The 17754-nt window shown below is 38.1% G+C and overlaps 1 protein-coding gene across 9 annotated transcripts in view; it reads left to right on the top strand.

Moving 5' to 3' along the window:
* The window catches only part of ELF2 (E74 like ETS transcription factor 2), a 57733-nt gene that overhangs the window by 21311 nt on the left and 18668 nt on the right, over nucleotides 1-17754 (top strand). For 8 of the 9 annotated variants that reach the window (XM_067568026.1, XM_067568024.1, XM_067568025.1 and 5 more), the window contains 2 exons: nucleotides 11194-11307; nucleotides 15325-15498. In XM_067568026.1, the coding sequence (XP_067424127.1) occupies nucleotides 11194-11307; nucleotides 15325-15498 (288 nt within the window). Of the gene's footprint in view, nucleotides 1-413; nucleotides 432-11193; nucleotides 11308-15324; nucleotides 15499-17754 lie in introns of those variants that run through there. The other variant, XM_067568033.1, reaches the window with a different exon arrangement.

Raw genomic sequence — 17754 nt, 5'->3', positions numbered from 1 at the left:
CCTTTCGCAGAGGCTGGGATCCGGACTGGATCATCTCTGCTGACTGAAGCGGGGCAGCTTCGGTCGGTAGCTACTGGGAGATTGCCCGCCCGACCCACGTGTGGGGCTGGGGGGGGGGGAGTACAAGGGGGCGATAAAATAAACCGTTTTCCCCCTCCCCCACAAAACCCCGTAGCGGAAGCGCCGAGCACCCTCAGGGGCCCGGGCGCGGGGGGAGTGAGCGCCAGCTCACCAATCAACTGCCGGGGACGTTCGGAATCAGAACGCTGAGATCCTTGGGGGGCGGGGCTTGGTCCGGCCAGCCAATGCGCGCGGGGCAGGAGGGTGAGTGGCAGTTCCCCGTGGCGCTGACACTGCGCGCATGGAATTGCACGGAAGAGGATTGTAAACACGGAAGTGGGGGCGGTGGTAGGTGCGCGGTGCTGCCGCGGGTAAGGGGCTGGCTGAATGCTCGGGGGACCGTCACCGCGATCATGGCGGGGTCTCCTTTGCTGCCTGGAAGCCATCTCCAGGCTGCCTGGTCTGGCCAAGGGGAAGCGGGCGAAGTTTAGTGTCACCCCGGCCAGAGGCTAGGGAAGCGGGCAGTCCCCTCGTGGGGTCGGAGGACGTGCTGCCTGCCTCTGGCTCGGAGGTATGGTGAGCGGGCCCGGCCCGGGTTTGGGCTAGACATGGGTGCTGCGACGCGGGGTGCACGCACCCATGCTGCAGTCAATGGTGCTGCAGCGGGCGGCTCCGCTATTCCACTCGCGTGCGTGGGACTCCTGAGTCCTGCTTCAGCACCCTCCCCCCAGCTACCCGGAAGGAAGGCTCTACCTTCCCGCCACTCCCTCAGCAGGTATCCATAGGGCAGGGGCTAGGGTGGTCTGCAGCAGACTGACCTTAGTGGAAAGCGTTGGGCAAACGTACAGAATACACTTCTACAGGTACATTAACAGAAATTAACCTCTCTGTGTAATAGTCCAGCCCTACTGAAAGGCCTCTCATTAACATCCCTGTGATACAATACCACTTGCATGGTTTTGCCATCCCACCTGCAGTGGTGGATTTAAAGGAGCACATCCATTTCAATCAAAGGATTTTATACAGTAAATCAAAATTCTCCTAGCACTATTGCCTTACTCCCATTGCTATCCTGTTTCCCACTTTCCATGGAGGATGTTGGCACTTGTGGTGAATACCTCCTTGGACACAAATCTTGAGTCCAAGGCACAGCCTTCCGTCCCAGAGACCGCATTCATGTATGCTTGCCTTTATTCACCCTCAGCTGTATAGAAAACAGGTTTTTGTAGCTCTGTAGGCACCCACTCCCTCTCCAAAAGACTGGGAATGTAATGGAGCAGCATCCTTAGACCATTGAGAGAGGAATTCTCATGTAGCTGAACAATGATGCCTGCAGTCAACTAAAGCATATCCCAGGGAAGATCCACTTAGTCACTACTTACATTACAGGATGGTGGCTTCAATGTGTATCTTCAGAGCGGAGGTGGGGAGAGTAGAGGAAAAAGTGGTTGGACCTGCATAGGGGTGACAGAGGACCTGAGTGAAATTATTATTTTTTTTTCCAAATCATTATGAATATACAGCAGTGTTATATACAGCACCCTGCCCTTCCCATGTTGCTAAATGAGAACAGAGTCTCAGGTAGATGGGATGGAGAATCTGGGAAACAAGGGGAAGGTAGTGTCCTGGGATAGATAGAGTCCCAGAATGGTAAAAATTGAGACCCACTGTCCCAAGGAATTATCTTCACAAAGAGCTATAATATGGTAATGTGCTTTTAATTAGAAATTTGTATAAAAATAGACTTTGAGTAGTTGCATGTTCATAGTATTAACATTGCTCTTCTTCATTCCCATAACCAGCTCCTTTTCTGTAAAACCCTAATGTATAGACAGAATCCACTGTTAGAGTACTGAGAGTGGACACTTCACTCCTATCTGGAATGCTGTTAAATGTATACAAAGCCATGCATAAATCCACATAATGTGACCTGTTTTTTGGATTAAACTGTAAATTATACAAATTATTGCTTTAAAATTAAGGCATTTTAAGGTGTTGCATGCCTTCTGGAACAAGTGCAAAAAACACTCTGGAAATGGATTCAGAAACAGTTGAAAACAGATTAATTCATGTTCATTAGCATTTTAAGAATGAACTAAATCTGGGATACAGTATAAAAGTTTTAATGTTGAGTTCATCATTAGGGCAGTGATGTCAGGCATAGAATCATAGAAGCATGGGCCTGGACTGAACTCAAGAAGTAATCAAGTTCAGCCCTTTACACTGTGGCAGGACCAAGTAAATGTAGAGACCATCACTGACGTGTTTCTCCAGCCTGTTTTTCAGAACTTCCATTGAAGGGAGGTTGTGGAATGCCCATGAAACTTATTCCAGAGCTTAACTAACCTTGCCGTTACAAAGTTTTCCCCAATATCTAACTTACATCTCCCTTGCTGCAGATTAAGCCCATTGCTTTTTGTCCTATCTTCAGTGCATCTGGAGACCAGTTGATCACAGTCGTCTTTATATCGGTCCTTACTGTATTTGAAGTCTGTTCTCGGGTTCCCCTCAGTCTTTTCTCAAGACTAAACATGCCCAGTTTTTAAATCTGTCTTCATAGATCAGGTTGTCTAAATTTATCATTTTTGTTGCTCTCCTCTGGACTGTCCAGTTTGTCCATGTGGTGCCCAGAACTGGCAGAGTACTCCAGCTAAATAGAGCTGGACAATTACCTCCCGCGTTCTGCATATGACAGTCCTTTAAATACACCCCACAATATTAGCCTTTTTCGCAACTGCATTACATTCCTGAATCATACTCAGTTCGTGATCCACTATAAACCCCAGCACTACTGCTGACTAGCCAGTTATTCCCCATTGTGTAGTTGTGCATTTGATTTTTCCTTCTTCGTTGAATTTCGTCTTGTTGATTTCATACCAATTCTTCAATTTGGTAAGGTTGTTTTAAATTCTAATCCTGTCTTCTAAAAATGTTTACAACCCCTTCCAGTTTGGTGTCATCTGAAAATTTTCTAAGTGTACTCTCCACTCCATTATCCAAGTCATTAATGAAAATGCTGAATGGTACCAGACCCAGGACTAACCCCTACGGGACCCCACTAGATACGCCTTCCAGTTTGACAGCAAACCATTGATAACTACTCTTTGAGTATGATCTTTCAACAAGTTGTACACCCTCTTCATATTAATATAATCTAGACCACTGTTTCCTTATTTGCTTATGAGAAGTTATATAGGACTGTGTCAAAAGTTTTAACTAAAATCAAGACATATAACATCTGCTACTCTCCCCTCCCCCATCCACTGGGCCAGTAACCCCATCAGAGAAGGAAATTAGGTTGGTTTGGCATGCTTCTGTCTTTGTTGTCCTTCCTTTACAATTTCTTATTTGTCCTTCCTTTACAATTTAAGGACTCAATTCTGTTGCGGGTAAAGTTCTGCCCCAGGCTGGCTGAGTGATCGGGGGACCATAATCACATTGAAGAGTTTGTAGAGGCATAGTATTTAATACTGAAGGCAATGGATGGAGGATGGTTGCAGGATGGAGTTCTAAATAGGAATTCTCTGGAGTTCTGAATTTGAATTGGACACCACCGTGTGGTTCAATCAGACACTGACAAGTTCAGCATTAATTTGAATTTTTTAAATATTATTTAGTAATAATTGTTACTGGTTACTTTGGGAGACAACTACAATGGGTGCATTTGATGTGTACATGCTCTGTCATCTATGAGTATACTAAAGGAATATTAAAGTGTTTTTGGTGAAATCCGGTATCTTCCGGTTGAGCTTGTTTATTTCATATAACTTATTAAAATTCAGATTTAAAAAAAAGCAATATTTGTGTTTGGATTTATAATAAATAAAAAGCAGCACCAGTCAAAAGCGGACTGTAGACAGTAGACTCCGGAGTAGGAGTTAGAAGAAGAAAAAGCAGAAAAAAAGCAGCTCACCTCTGCCAACAGAATTTGCCTCCTGCAAACTAAAATATTCTACATAAAAATACACAAATTTATTTAAATCACTGCATGGGTACCACAGTTTTCACTGGTGAAAAAATACCCTCCATTTAAAAAGCATGAAACTAGGAACAGCTGAAGTCTGAAACATCTTAAGTATGCCAAGAGAATACAAAAAAATAGTAGGAATGGGTTTACTTGATCAATACTGGTGGTGTATTTAAATTTAGTGGTTTTTTTATATTTTGTTCTTGATATTAGAGCTGGTAGTGATATTAGATGATTTAGAAAGATGCAATTTAAAAGTTAAATCTTTGCCTTATGCAAGTACAGTAGTCTAAATGACTTCAGTGGGACTTATGCAAGTGAATAAGGTGAGCTGGATGTGGCCCTAAGGCCTTGTCTTCACTAGATAATTGAGCTGTTTGTAACTGAATTAGTTTAAACATAAACAGTTAGTGTTCACACTAGCCATCCTAAATATAAATTTTGCCCCACATTTACACAAGCACTGTCCTTAACAGCTTATTTTTCAATGTCTGTTGGGTACTCATTCTAGCTCAGCTTCCAGAAGTAGTGCGTTCTGGGTGGGTTTCACAAGGCCACTGGCGCAGTAGTGGAAGGGCTAGTTGAGCGCTTTCAGCTTGTGTGCATCCACAGTAGCAGTCAGCTGATTTTGATTGGCTTTATTAAGCCTGCTAAAAAGTCTTTTAAACCAGTTGTTAGATCTTTGTAGACTGTCTGGAGTATTTTTGTATGTGGACATAAAGTGTTCTACAAATGTTCTAGGAGCTTTCACTGATTTAATTTCTTTAGAGTAGACTAGACCTTGATGTTTGCAAGATACTTCCTTACTTAGCAGAAGGGGTGGGCATAACATCTGTCTCTTTATCCTTTAACTACTTGATAACCATCTCCACCACTGCAATATGAGTATCTGTGCATTGCTAGTATGCCAATCACCATAGTAAGTAGACACCATATTTATCTACTTATTTTAAAGTATCTATATGGTGTCAAATGGATTTAGGAAAAGCAATTCTTTATCCTAAGGGATTGTAATCTTCAGTGCTTTGGCTTTTCTGTTCAGGAGGTCTTTTAATGTATGTTTCCTGGAGCAAAAATGTCCGGCTAATCTATAGTTATACATGAAGGCCTGGGCAAAGACAAGTCTTACATTGCACCCCAAAAGTGGCAAGTCTCAAGTGCATCCTGATCTTTGAGGGTATAAACTGATCTTAAAGTTTAAAAAAAAAAATTTTTTTTTGTGGTCATAAGAGCAAAATATTTCTCTCAATGTTTGCCTCATAATTTGCTAATATCTGTGCAAACATTAGTGTTAGGAACATTTATTCTTGTTTGTACTATTGAGTCTTGTCTTTCTGATGTGATTTCATTATCACCCTGAAGTAGTTTTCAGGTGATCAATAGTTAATTCAGAGTAGTGGAATTCAAAATGTTATACAGATAAGATGCCATTTAGATTTCTGAACAAATTTCTATCAAGAATCACCCAGCAGTCAAAAATTGCTTTCAACAAGTGGCATATTCTGTTCTGAAAGTCCTTGAGTATTAAATGAATACATGTAGTTTAGATATTTAATTAAATTATGACTTAAGTACTAACATTCAGTTTTCTTCTTTTTTTGGTGAAATACTGAGATAAAATAAAACAAATGTACTTCTATAGACTTTTATGAAATCATTTAGAATACATTTGCCATTCATGTATTTGTCCAATTTCCATGCTTGGGATAATGAATTCTTCAGTAAAGTATTGCTCTAGTTGCCCCATGGTATTAAATTATAAATAAATTGCTGCAGTTAAGTGTTGTCCTTGAAATGTTGATGATAATAGTTATCAAGATAAAAAGACAGGAAGGTATCTGTTACATAATTTTTTTTTTTTTTTTAATAAACAAGCTTAAAAAAAAATACAGGCTTTATTTCTGTTTGCTTTAGCTCATTTTGTGTGAAGTTTATTTCTAACAGTGCTCTTAGTTTTAAAACTTGATTAGTTGCCAGTATTCTGTTCTGTAATTCTGAAGTACAGCGCAGTCAGACTTAATTACCAAGTTTGGTGTTCTATAACAGTTGTTGAGAACCTTGTATAATCTATGGTGCATACTGTTTGTTTAGAAAAATGGAAATGAAATAAGAAGACATTTGGGTAGTAGTGAACAGAAACACTGATGTACTTATTTCTTTGTAATAATTAAAACTCTTCTGATTTTGTTAGTCTGTTAAGTCTCCTAGTGCCTGTAACAAATCCAAATAGTGGTCAGGGATTAGAAAGAGCTACTTGCATGTTTCATTTGGATTGTTCGTAATTTTTTTCAAGAGGAATTAAATTTCTCCACTCCAACATTTCAGAAGATGCCATCATTTTATAAACTGTCCAAAAGTTGCCAGATAATCAAGTAGTTATATGTAGTAAGATAAAACTTGGTTTAAAGAATGGAAGGTGAGAGTCATGTTAGTTTTTAACTATTCCAGATAGGTAAGTGTCATTTCCTGTGATTCTGTTACCCAGTTTTGCAAAACTTATCTCCACTTGGGTGAACTATTTTGTCTCCTTTGGGCAAGTAATAACTCATTTATAGGTGATTTTTTTAAGTCGTCAGAGTTAAGTCTGAAGCTGTTGAATTGATTAATCAGTATAATTGATATTTATTACATTGGGTTTTTTAAATGTGCAACTGAGTAGTAAGTATAGTTATAAAAATATTTCCATGATGTTTGCACTGAACGGGTACCTATGCATGTATGTTAAAAAATGTAAAGAGAGAATTTTTCTAATTAAGAAAAAAGAGATTTTTAGTATGATGTAATGCTTATGTATTATGATAGGTGTTGAGAGAGAATTGAGTTTCTAATGTAATAAAAGTATGCTAGCCCAGAGTCATTTAGTATTGTCGAAGGGCATTTATTATGTAGTGTCTTCTGGATTTTCTTTCATTGTGAGAGTCTTACTTTGGGCTGATTTTGGATTTTGTTGAGGGCACCCTTTTTCTTCCCTCTTTCTCCACCTTTATCTGGTGAGATTATAAAAAAGATGGTGGTGGTGAAGAGTGCAATCTAATGGCCTGCTCTTCTTTATCTCCCACATTTCTTGATGTCTTCAAGGTCAGCCAACTGGCTTATTTGTCCCACCTGCTGTCTTGGCAGCAATGACAGTGCTGGCAACATGAATCTTCTCAATTAAATCTCCAGGATATCTTTTCAAGTTCCCCTTTCTGTCACAAAGCTTTACCACGTTCTTTTCCTGTCGGACACACACTAACTTGCCACATTTTGGCAATTAAAGGCTTTCCAGAATAGAGTTCGACAAAATTGGCCTAGATGTAAAAGGGCCTGGAGTGATATAGTTCCAGACAGGGAAGGATTTCTTCAGCCCAGGGATTGTGGAACAAAGCCATAAGGCTGCATTCCTGAGACCTCTCACAAGCCTGTGCCAAAGATGGGGTTGGAATGGGAGGGCTGTGCCTGGGGCAAGGCATAAGCACACAGTGCTGCAGAGATTGAGACACATTACTGTAATTGAGACTGATCCCCAGAAATGCCTGGGAGTGGGAGGACTAAAAAGCACCTTTCTTCCCTCTGGGCTTTGAGTTCTGTGCTGTGCATCTAAGAGATCAAGCACAATGTACGTATTTGGCATTAAGAAATGAAAATGATCATATAGAGTGATTTTTTTTCTCTCACCACAGTTGTGTTAATTCAGTTATATTAACTTAGTATGTTTGAAAAGCCCTCTTAATGCTCTTTAGGCAAGCTAACACTTTTGAGGCTGTGTTAGATGTCTGTGTTGAAGCGTAGGGGAGAGGATGGCTACCTAATGTGGCTTTAAAGGTGATAGCCTCTGTTTTAATGAAAGTTTAAAATAGCTTAATCTGATCTAAAAGCCAACATGATTGAAAAACACATGTTTTATTTTTTGTCCATCAGGGTAGGGACATCATAATTTTGGGGCTGTTGTTTTTATATGGTAAAATTTCAATGGGATTTAGACTCCTATCTCACTTAATCACTTAACAGAATTTTACACATACAGTATGTGGGCAGAGGTAGATGAGAGAAGTTTAAAAAATGGACAGTATAATTAGGGTTGGCAGATTCATTTTTTATTTTTTTATAATTTCAACTGATCAGTGTACATTTTTAAGCATTTATATATTTTTATCAATTTAAATTTTCAGTTTTGGGAAATTATGGGGATGATCAGACAATGGGAGGGGTCAGACAGTAATTATTTAATGACATTGAGATATAAAATTGAGGTATAAAATATTAAAGCTTTATAACCATTAAACCATTAAAACACACATTGTCAATATCATATGTCAAAATATACAAAGTGAATATCCTTAAATTAAAGTTCTAAAGCAGCATTTTTCTAACTTTGCCTATCTGTAAATTTCAGCTATTATCCAGGGAAATACTTTTTCCTTGGTTTGTGTGTGTTCAGTGAAATTGATGGATATTTACTGATTAAAAAAATGTAATCCTTCCATGCCTAAATATACTCATTAAATTTGAAATGATCAGTTAGGTCCAAGGGTCATATAACACCCTTGATTCATGGAGCAGTTCCCATTGATGTGGTGTTTGGTCTTAAGTCACTGGGCTTGATTCTGTGGCATAGAGGCAACTTTGTGTCTGCCTTCAGGGTGCTCTAACATACAGCTGGAACTGGACAGCATCCAGACAGCCCCAGTATTGGGGAAGTGCAGAGGTGATTTGAAGCTATTTTTTGTGCTTATCTGTGTTAGGCCAAGTGCTCGTCATCTGCAGTGCGGGATTTGGCTTACCATCTGTTGAAAATGATTAACAATTTCAGATCTGAAATTTATACATATATGCACAATTTTAATAAATTAGTAGTTATATAAATTAGTTTACCGCAGATACTTAGTCTTAGAACTTAAAACCATCAAAAATTGTTTTGTATTCTTCATATAATACATTTATGTATAGAACACTAAAACTTGAAAAGGCATAGATTGTTAACTAGCAATACTGCAAAAAATAATTCCTAAGACAAAGCAAACTAAAACAAAATGAAAGTTTCACAGCTGACCATGAGGGAAAATATCAGAATAATTTTGAGATCTTGTTTAGACGCGTTTTAGGGTCTAATATAACTAATATCCTTGGACCAACACAGCTACAACAATAGTGCATAAAATATAACTTGTCGTTTTTGTTTTCCAGACTGGTGTGGAATTGAAATCGTATAATTGGTTGACTCAATAGCATTTCTACTTATGATTGATTGGTGGAAAATTTTACCCGTTGAGTTAGTGGGCCTGAGCTATCAACTTCTGTATAATTGAAGCTTTGTGTGTGTGTGTGTGTGTGTGTGTGTGTGTGTGTGTGTGTGTGTACACACAGCAGTAGTGCAAAACTGGTCAGTTTACACTGCTGCTCTTCAGCATTAATGAAACTGTCAGATTCATGTCCATTTCAAGTTGCTGCTGCTTGGGGAAAATGCTAGCAGGAGCAGCAGCAGAGGCTGGAGCATCCAAAAATAGCAGCCAAGGGGAGGGTATTGGAGAATTCCTCCTTCTTTTTGCAGAAGCAAGGGTTGAGGTGGTAGGGGTCAGTGGTAGAGATTGCTCACAGCAATCTGAATGCTCTGGAGTGGGCTCTTTCTTCTTTCCAGCTGCTGTAGAGAGAGGACGGAACATTGAATTTACCAGGCACCTACTACTCCAAAAAAATAAGCCCCTAACTGGAATCCAGGGTCAATATCTTTGTAGAAATGTCAGTAGCCAGCTGGTGGGGAGCTGGGTTTCTCACCAAGGCACTGCATTGACTCAGGATCTTGCCGATAATATCCCTCTCATATGAGTTTCTGGACTGTTTAGTCCTCTGGCAAGTAGGTTTAGTCCTCTGGCAAGTAGGTGTTTGGTAAATTTCTCAGTCCTTGGCTTTCAGTAAAGTTAACTGGAGACCATGCTAGAAAGAGACCTCCCCCCTGTGTACCACATGACTTTGTGTACAATTTTTTTTCCTGTGCCAGAAGTAATAGTTCATAGTTTGAGTATTTTCCCTACTTTTTAGTTAAATTATGTCATGATGTTCACCAGAATGTTCAGTAATTGAATAGGTGTCTTGAAGTTCCAATAGAGAGTTACTAGTTGAATCCTTTTTAGTTCACTGACGCTGGAGATAGGTGACCCTGCTTATTCTAAAGATAGATTTACTCAGATGTTGGCTGCCTTGCAGGAACGATTTAGCTTTGAGCAGATTTCCATAAATGGAAAAAGTAATTGGAGAGAGACACAGTACCTTGGTCAGAGTGTCAGTGATGTGCAACAGGTGTTTATGGAGTGTCCAGTTTTAAAACCTTGTCCAAGGAAGAGGAATAGAGAATTGGCCTTGAATGTAATGATATTTTAATCTTAAAATTCAGTTTGCTTATTTAAAAAAAAAATGCTGTTGCTGTGCTCATGTTAACAACTGTGTCCTATGTCAAGTTAAAATTTGAAATGTATGATATAGCTAGATTTAATTTTAAAACTTTTTATTTAATAACTCAGTGTTTGTAAGATTTAAGTTGAAAGGGAAATATTCAATTGCTCCTTCTCCCTTCCCAGCTATCACTTAGGAGAGTAAAGCTGCATAGTAAAAAGCTGCTAACCCCCCAACTCTGAATTATAGTTAAGACCAGGTAATAGAACATGGAACCAGATATATCTGTTATGCAAACGAAATTATTTGTTGTGTACTTGTTCTGCCCAAATGGACTGAAAACATTATTAGGTGACTGCTTGGCTTTAATGGGACAGTGTTTGACAATGCATCTGAATAGTAACTCCTTCCCAGACAACTGTTAATCTATAAACATTCTTTTTAAAATCAGTTTGTTTTGGTTTAAAATTAATGCAGAAGTCGGATCTCAAAGTCCTATCCTGAAATCCCTTAGTCACTTACCGGGAACTATATTCTCACTGATTAAAGAAAATCCAGTTTAAGAAGTTTCAGAAGTCAGGGCATTGGTTAGTAATTGCCTTTGATCTACCTAAAACATGTTTTATTGTTGTTAGTATGAGACCATTGGTGTAATGACATCTGTAAGATTTCTCTTGGGTTTCATCTTGTACAACACAATTTAAATGTGTAATGGATTATGGAAGGTGGTTGTATTGCAGTACCTGTAACTCTCTTATAAATAAACTTGTATGATTGTGTTTTGTATTATTTTGCAGTGGAAGCATCAGTTCATGGCAGCAATGTGCACTGCACAGATAAAACAATTGAAGCTGCGGAGGCTTTGCTTCATATGGAGTCTCCTACCTGCTTGAGAGATGCCAGGAGTCCTGGTATGTCAACCACAGTTCCTTATTGCATGAGATCTTTCTCCCTTTACTAATTTAATAACCAGATTTGCAAGGAGCTGGCTTATACTGAGGACACTAAATATATTTGTTTTCTCATTTCAAAACAGTTGTTTAATTCGTGTTAGGGCCCCAGATTTGTGAGAGGTTTTATTTGGTCTCTCTTTCCTGCAAGGGATATACTGCCAAAAATTTTCATCCCTCTGAGGTAGGCTCTTGGCACATTAACTAGTTTTAATGGTAGGATAGGCTTTCAAAAGTTTTTACCTAACACTTATTTCCCTGCAAAGCAATAGGCATGGTGGTTACTTTTATTAAGTGACAGTGAGTTCTTCCTTCCCATGGAGTGTCTCACTTCTAGAAAGTTTCTCATGCTAGGTGAGCTGAGGAGCGAAAGCATTGAGGTCAGTCTTAATACTTAAGACTGCTTTTTGTTGTTCATAGTCCATTCAGTGTCCATGACTTTTTAAAAATAGATTATCCCTTCAGTCACATACAATAGAGATACATGATGATTTTTTCACTTTTATAAAGGTGAGTTCATGATCCTTTTAGTTAGATTCAGACATAAAACCTACTTGAGGCTGAAAAATGAAATTTATACCAATCAGCTTTGTTTCCAGTTTATAATTTGTTTAATAAATTGTTCTGAGTCTAACCCCTAATTTGGCTGATTAAGAACTGAGTTACATTCCTAAAAGAGAATTCCAGTCTAATTTTTCCATTTTATTACAGAGGAGACTAAATCATACACAAAAGCCTTGGGTCTAATTTTCAGAAGTGCTGGATATCCAAGACTCCTGTTGAAGTCAGTGGGAATTGTGGGTTCTCGGCACTTCTGAAAAATAGTTCCCCGGTATCTTAGTTACACAGCCTCCCAAACTACGTTAAAAGAACAAATGAGGCTGCAAACTCAAGCACTCAAAAGTTAGGAAATGCCACAATTCAGGTTGCCTGTGCAATTTTAATTTGGATCTCTTGTGTGTATACATTATGATACAGTCTTTAATTACATGACCACACAACCCCTGTCTCTGAACAGGATGGACCTACTCTGGAGATAAATCAGAGTTGTATAATGAAGGAGTCTGTTGTCTATAGGATTCCTGCTTCATTTGTGGAAGAAGTTGGAAGGTGTGTAGCGAGTGAGGCAAAGAATTGCAGGAGATGAAAGTATGATATCATGGTTAAGGCAGTTGAATGCTGCCCTAGATAATTGGATTCTGTCCCTCATCCCTAGACATCTCACCTAAGGCATCCAAAATTAGTGGATACTTTTTAACTTAATCTCTTTGTGCCTCATTTCCCCATCGGTAAAATGGGGATAACCATACGTCCTCATCTCTCAGGAGTGTTATGAAAATAAATTCATTAATATTTTTGAAATACTCAGATAGTATAATGATGAGTGCCATAGGAAAGCCCATGAGGAAGATAATAATTCTGTCTTAAGAGTAGGGTTGAATAGTGTGAAGTAAGAAAGACATGGGATCACTCGTTTAAACAATAAATTGAAAGCAAAATATTGAATAGCTGCTCATTAAATGAGCACCATCCATTTGATGAACTGAATGAGGTAGCGATCTTGTGGAAAATATAGAATGTGATCATAATTAAAGACTGTATCATAATGCATATGCACATGGAGGCCAAATTAAGGTTGCTTCATCCCCGTCCTCAAGGTCCTGGTCTCAATCTACTTCCCTCCCTCCTCTGGTTCTGGCTCTTGTCTCCTCTGCACTAGAACAATAGGACAGTTTCCTCTTCCATGCTGCATGGGCCCAGTAGATGGGACATTGAGTGCACAGGAGAGACAGGTTCTATGACCTCTGTTCCAGTGGCAATCCAAAAGTTGCAATTACAAGGAAAGTCCTACTGGAACTCAGGCTGGAGCATGCTCAGTGCAGGTGAAATCTTCAGGGAATTTACCTGTGAAGTTCTAGCAAGTCTCTACTGAGCTAGTGTGAACTGAGATTGTTCAGACTTATAACTTGGCCACATTTTAGTGTATTTTCACAGGGATGGAACAGGTAAATCCCTGACACAAAGCCCTCTCTCACCTCTTGCCAAATTTCAGTCACTTTTCCAAAGTGGGAGGCAGTAGAGCTTTGAAAACAAAAAAGTTACCAGAATTCTTTTACGTGGGCAACATGTGTTTTTCCCCAGTCTTATTTTTGGAAATGACTGAATTGTTGTGGCTGAAATTTTCCAAAAAAATTCAGCCTGAGGTGGACACCTGGCATGAAAATTTCAGCCCCAAATTGACAAAATTGGAACAATTTTACAGAATTTTAAAATATTGTGCTCAGATTTTAATTTTTTTTTTTTAGCAGAATTTTAATTTTTTTTGTACAGAATTCCCTCAGGAGTAATAATAGGCAGTGCTCTGAGCTCCACCTGTAATAAAGACAAATGGGAATTTGTCACATTTTAAAGTTTGGCTACTCAGTGAATTTAGAAACCATTTGAACGCATGGGAAAGCAGCCACTTTCAAAAGTTGTGAGGTAATTTTTTTTGTTCCCTCAATTTAGTCCAATCTAAAATCAATTAAAAATATTTAATACAACTTGGATATTTTTTGTTTAAATCTGAATATATCGAAAATACAATTAATAATTGAAACTTAACTTTGAATTTGGTTTTGTGGTTGAAATCCAATCCATAATATTAAAATATCCTGCAAAAACGTAAGCATGTACTTAACTTTACACATGTGATTAGCCCTGTTCACTTCAGTAGGGCTTCTCACATGTAATTGTACATGTGTTTAAGTCTCTGTGGGATTGGAGCAATAGTTCTGTAGCTAAATTTATCCCCTTTGCAAGTAATAGCATTTAAGGTTTAAAAGGTTCCTCATGAGATGTTTATGTATACATATTTACAAATGTATAGTTGCCTCCTAACTCTACTAGCTTCCTATTTGGGTCAGTTATGGCCGGTTGGCTGAATCTGTATTTATTAAAAAGTGGGTTTCCAACCAGGTAAACCACAATAGCTCTTTTGGAGTCACTATAGTTTGTTGTTATAGAGGTGATACAATGTAGCATACAACCTGTGCTATGGTGAAGTTAAAATGTTGTACATGAAGATCGATCAAGTTACACAATAGTTCATGCATGCCCAGTAGCTGGCTGAAAAAAGATAATCTGTCTACTTTTAATAAATAACAAAATATGCTTGTAAGCTTGAGTATACATTTTAGACTACTAGTCTGCAAAAGTTCACCTAAAAACTATTTTTGAAATACATGTGCAAAAATACAGCTAAGATGGTAAGTTGCTCTCTTTTTTTTTTTAATACGCTGCATTTTAACAGCTTCCTGTTTTGTTTTATTTTGAAGTGTAAACAAAGGGGACTGTCCTGTTTGTGTATGTAAACTTAATGGTATGTTGAGTTCTATGTTAGAGTTTTCAATCATGGCTAAGTTTTATAAACTTATGAAAATAGGAGTGTATGATGAACTGCTGGTGGATCATTAACATCAGTAAATATTAAAATATCACATCTTAACTCCTACCCATTTAAAAAAAGGAAAATTTGGGATTAAAAAAGGAACTTGGAAAGTTTCACAAGTATTTAAATATATCAGGCTTAAAATGCAGCCATTTACCTTTCACTTATTCTTGATATTGTAGAATGTTTTCTTACTGTGTTAAGAAAGAATGTTACTGACCTTGCAGCAAGCAATTTATTGAAGACTCTGGTTTTATTTCTGCCCTTCAGACAAGTTCCTGCTCCTTCTGATGTGAATAGCAACATTTCTTATTGTCTTCAATGAGAGCGGGATTAGATATCTGTCCCTGCCATATTGTAATAACATTGACTTGCATATGCATGTTTTGTGGAATAGATTGAGCGCCTGAGTGACAAATTATGGAAGGTTTGCATAATTTGGTCTCTGAATCTTAGGCCTTTCCAAATTCTTTGCTGTAAATGATTTGATCTACAACATGATAAAGGAATTTGGTAGAAACTTTATCTGGTTCATTTCTTTTCTTTAGTGGAAGTTTTTGTCCCTCCTTGTGTGTCAACCCCAGAGTTTATCCATGCTGCTATGAGGCCAGATGTGATAACAGAGACTGTAGTGGAAGTGTCAACTGAGGAGTCTGAACCAATGGATACGTCTCCTGTTCCAACATCCCCTGATATCCATGAGCCAATGAAAAAGAAAAAAGGTACACATTACTTTAATTTAAAGTAATAGATTTTAAGCATGGTTCATGTGGAGGTAATTTTGACATATCAGATTCCCCACTCATATGCTAATATGTACAATGTGAACTCTGAGTTGTGGACATGTAATGAATAAAGATGCAATAAAATAAGGGGGAAAACGTAAGCAAAAGAATATAATTTATTAAATCATAAGAAAAAGGATTGAAAAAATAAGGATAAGAAAAGGCAACACTGAAAAAATTAAGGAATTCAAGGTAAAATTTGTCTGTAAATATTCTTTGGGATATATACAATTTGTTCCACAAGGAGTATCTCAAATATAAACAAAATTCTAATTTTCTTGATACATTTTAGTAGTTGAAACCTATGAAAATCTTTATATTATAAACATCTGTGCTTATCTAAGGACCTTTTTAAAGAAACTGTTTTTATATATGGATGCCTTAAATACTGTTTCAAATAATTCCAAATGCTACATCAGATACAAGTCCAGGCCACCATGAGAGGAAATGACATCTGTTTAAATTATTGCCTGAGGGGGCAAGAACTGTAGCATGCACATTAGTGCCAGATGTTTCACTGAAGGTGTTTGTGATGGGTCCTTGTGGACACTGAGTTTATAGGCTGAAATATCATGCCCCTCTTCCTCCTACTTGGGCTGTGGTTCACAGCTTACATTAATCGAAGAGACTAGTTGAACTCCCAGTAATACCTCCATTTTTCCATCAACTATGACTTATTTTCTGAATATAGTGGTAAGTTCTTACTGCCAGAACCAAGAGGAGAAAAATAACTTTATCAAAAGCCAAATTCCAGAACGAGTTCTGCAGAAGCTACAGCAATACTCTGTTTAGCCATTTTGATGTTTCAGATATGTAGTGAAAAATAAAATCTCTCTCTGTCAAACAGTCAGATTTACCAGAGTTGGGTCATGTTACTATAGCTGGCTTAGCAGTTATCCTCCTAGTTGGCCAATTTTTTGGTGCCAATAACTTGAATGTCTAATTGTTGGTTAGAAAGACTTACACAATCTAGTGCAGCCCATTGTGTGTACATGCCTTTTGGGACTTTCTTCTTCCCACAGAATGTCTCTCTCTTTCTTCTATTTTTTTTTCCCTTTTTTTTAATAATCCTGCTTTCCCTCTGAATTTAGTAATTTAGCTGTTGCCTTGGCTGAAGCAGGGGTGACTAAACCATAGAATCAGCAACTTCCTTTTTAGAATAGGGGCTCAAAAGTACTATGGGGATTCTCTCAATTTTTTCTTTTTTGATGGAATATATTGCCATGTGTTTGTAGTATATACTAAATCCTAAAAGTGTCTATTGCCACAGTTCAGCAAGACAGACAAACAATTTTGGAGGAGACCACAGATAAATTACAAAAATAGTAGAGGCTGCAGTAATTAAGTGACAGTGTTGGAAAGGAGAACTGAAGGTTGTATTCGGTGTGTGTGTAGTTAATAATAAAAACATTTTTTTTAAAGTATTTTTCTTCAAAAATGTACCTTCAATGGGCAGTAATCCTCCTCAGTTTGTGACTCTTGTAAATTTTCACTGTCAGTCACTTTTTTCAATCTGTTGGACAGTAGTTATTCACTTCTTAAGCTACAGCTCCATTATGTGACTGTACCTGCGCTGTAATTTGCAGTTTTTTAAAATTATAAAATATATAAATCACCAATTTTAAAATATAAATACAAGAATTAAATTATTAAAGGAGAAAGCTGCTGTCTTGCTTCTTTGCTTTCCATGCATTCATGAAGGAAATGCTATTCAGCAGGAGAATATATGAATTTGGAGAGATGCAAAGTTTTAAGAAGAGCTGTATATATTTTATTTAATAGAAAAATGTATGTAGCAAATGTAACTCAGCTTAAAACACTGAAACTCTCCAAAATCATATGCATCTGTTGAGTGGTGCTGCCTTCACAAGATGGCAGCAGGCTAGACTTCTTTGTGGTAATTAGTTAAATAGCAGTTATCACTGAGGCACCAGAATCATGCACATATATAAAGATGCTTTTGTATGACAGAGTTCTTCTTCGAATGCTTGCTCATGTCCATTCCCAATTTAGGTGTGTGTGGTTGCCACATGCGCCGGTATCGGAAACTTTTTTCCCTTAGTGGTACCTGTATTAGCTGGCTTTAGCGCCCCCTGCAGCAGCGCACACCTATTCCCGCATATAGGTGCTGCCAGCTCCCCCTCCTCAGCTCCTTCTTGCTGCCAGTGACAGTGCTGGAATGCTCTTGCCTTC

This window comes from Emydura macquarii, unplaced genomic scaffold, assembly GCF_026122565.2.
Source record: "Emydura macquarii macquarii isolate MOO-44397 ecotype Brisbane River unplaced genomic scaffold, CSIRO-AGI_Emac_v2 contig_2834, whole genome shotgun sequence".
Classification (NCBI taxonomy): domain Eukaryota; kingdom Metazoa; phylum Chordata; order Testudines; family Chelidae; genus Emydura; species Emydura macquarii.
Note: the sequence above shows the minus strand (reverse complement) of the source record. Positions and strands in the feature narration are given on the sequence as shown.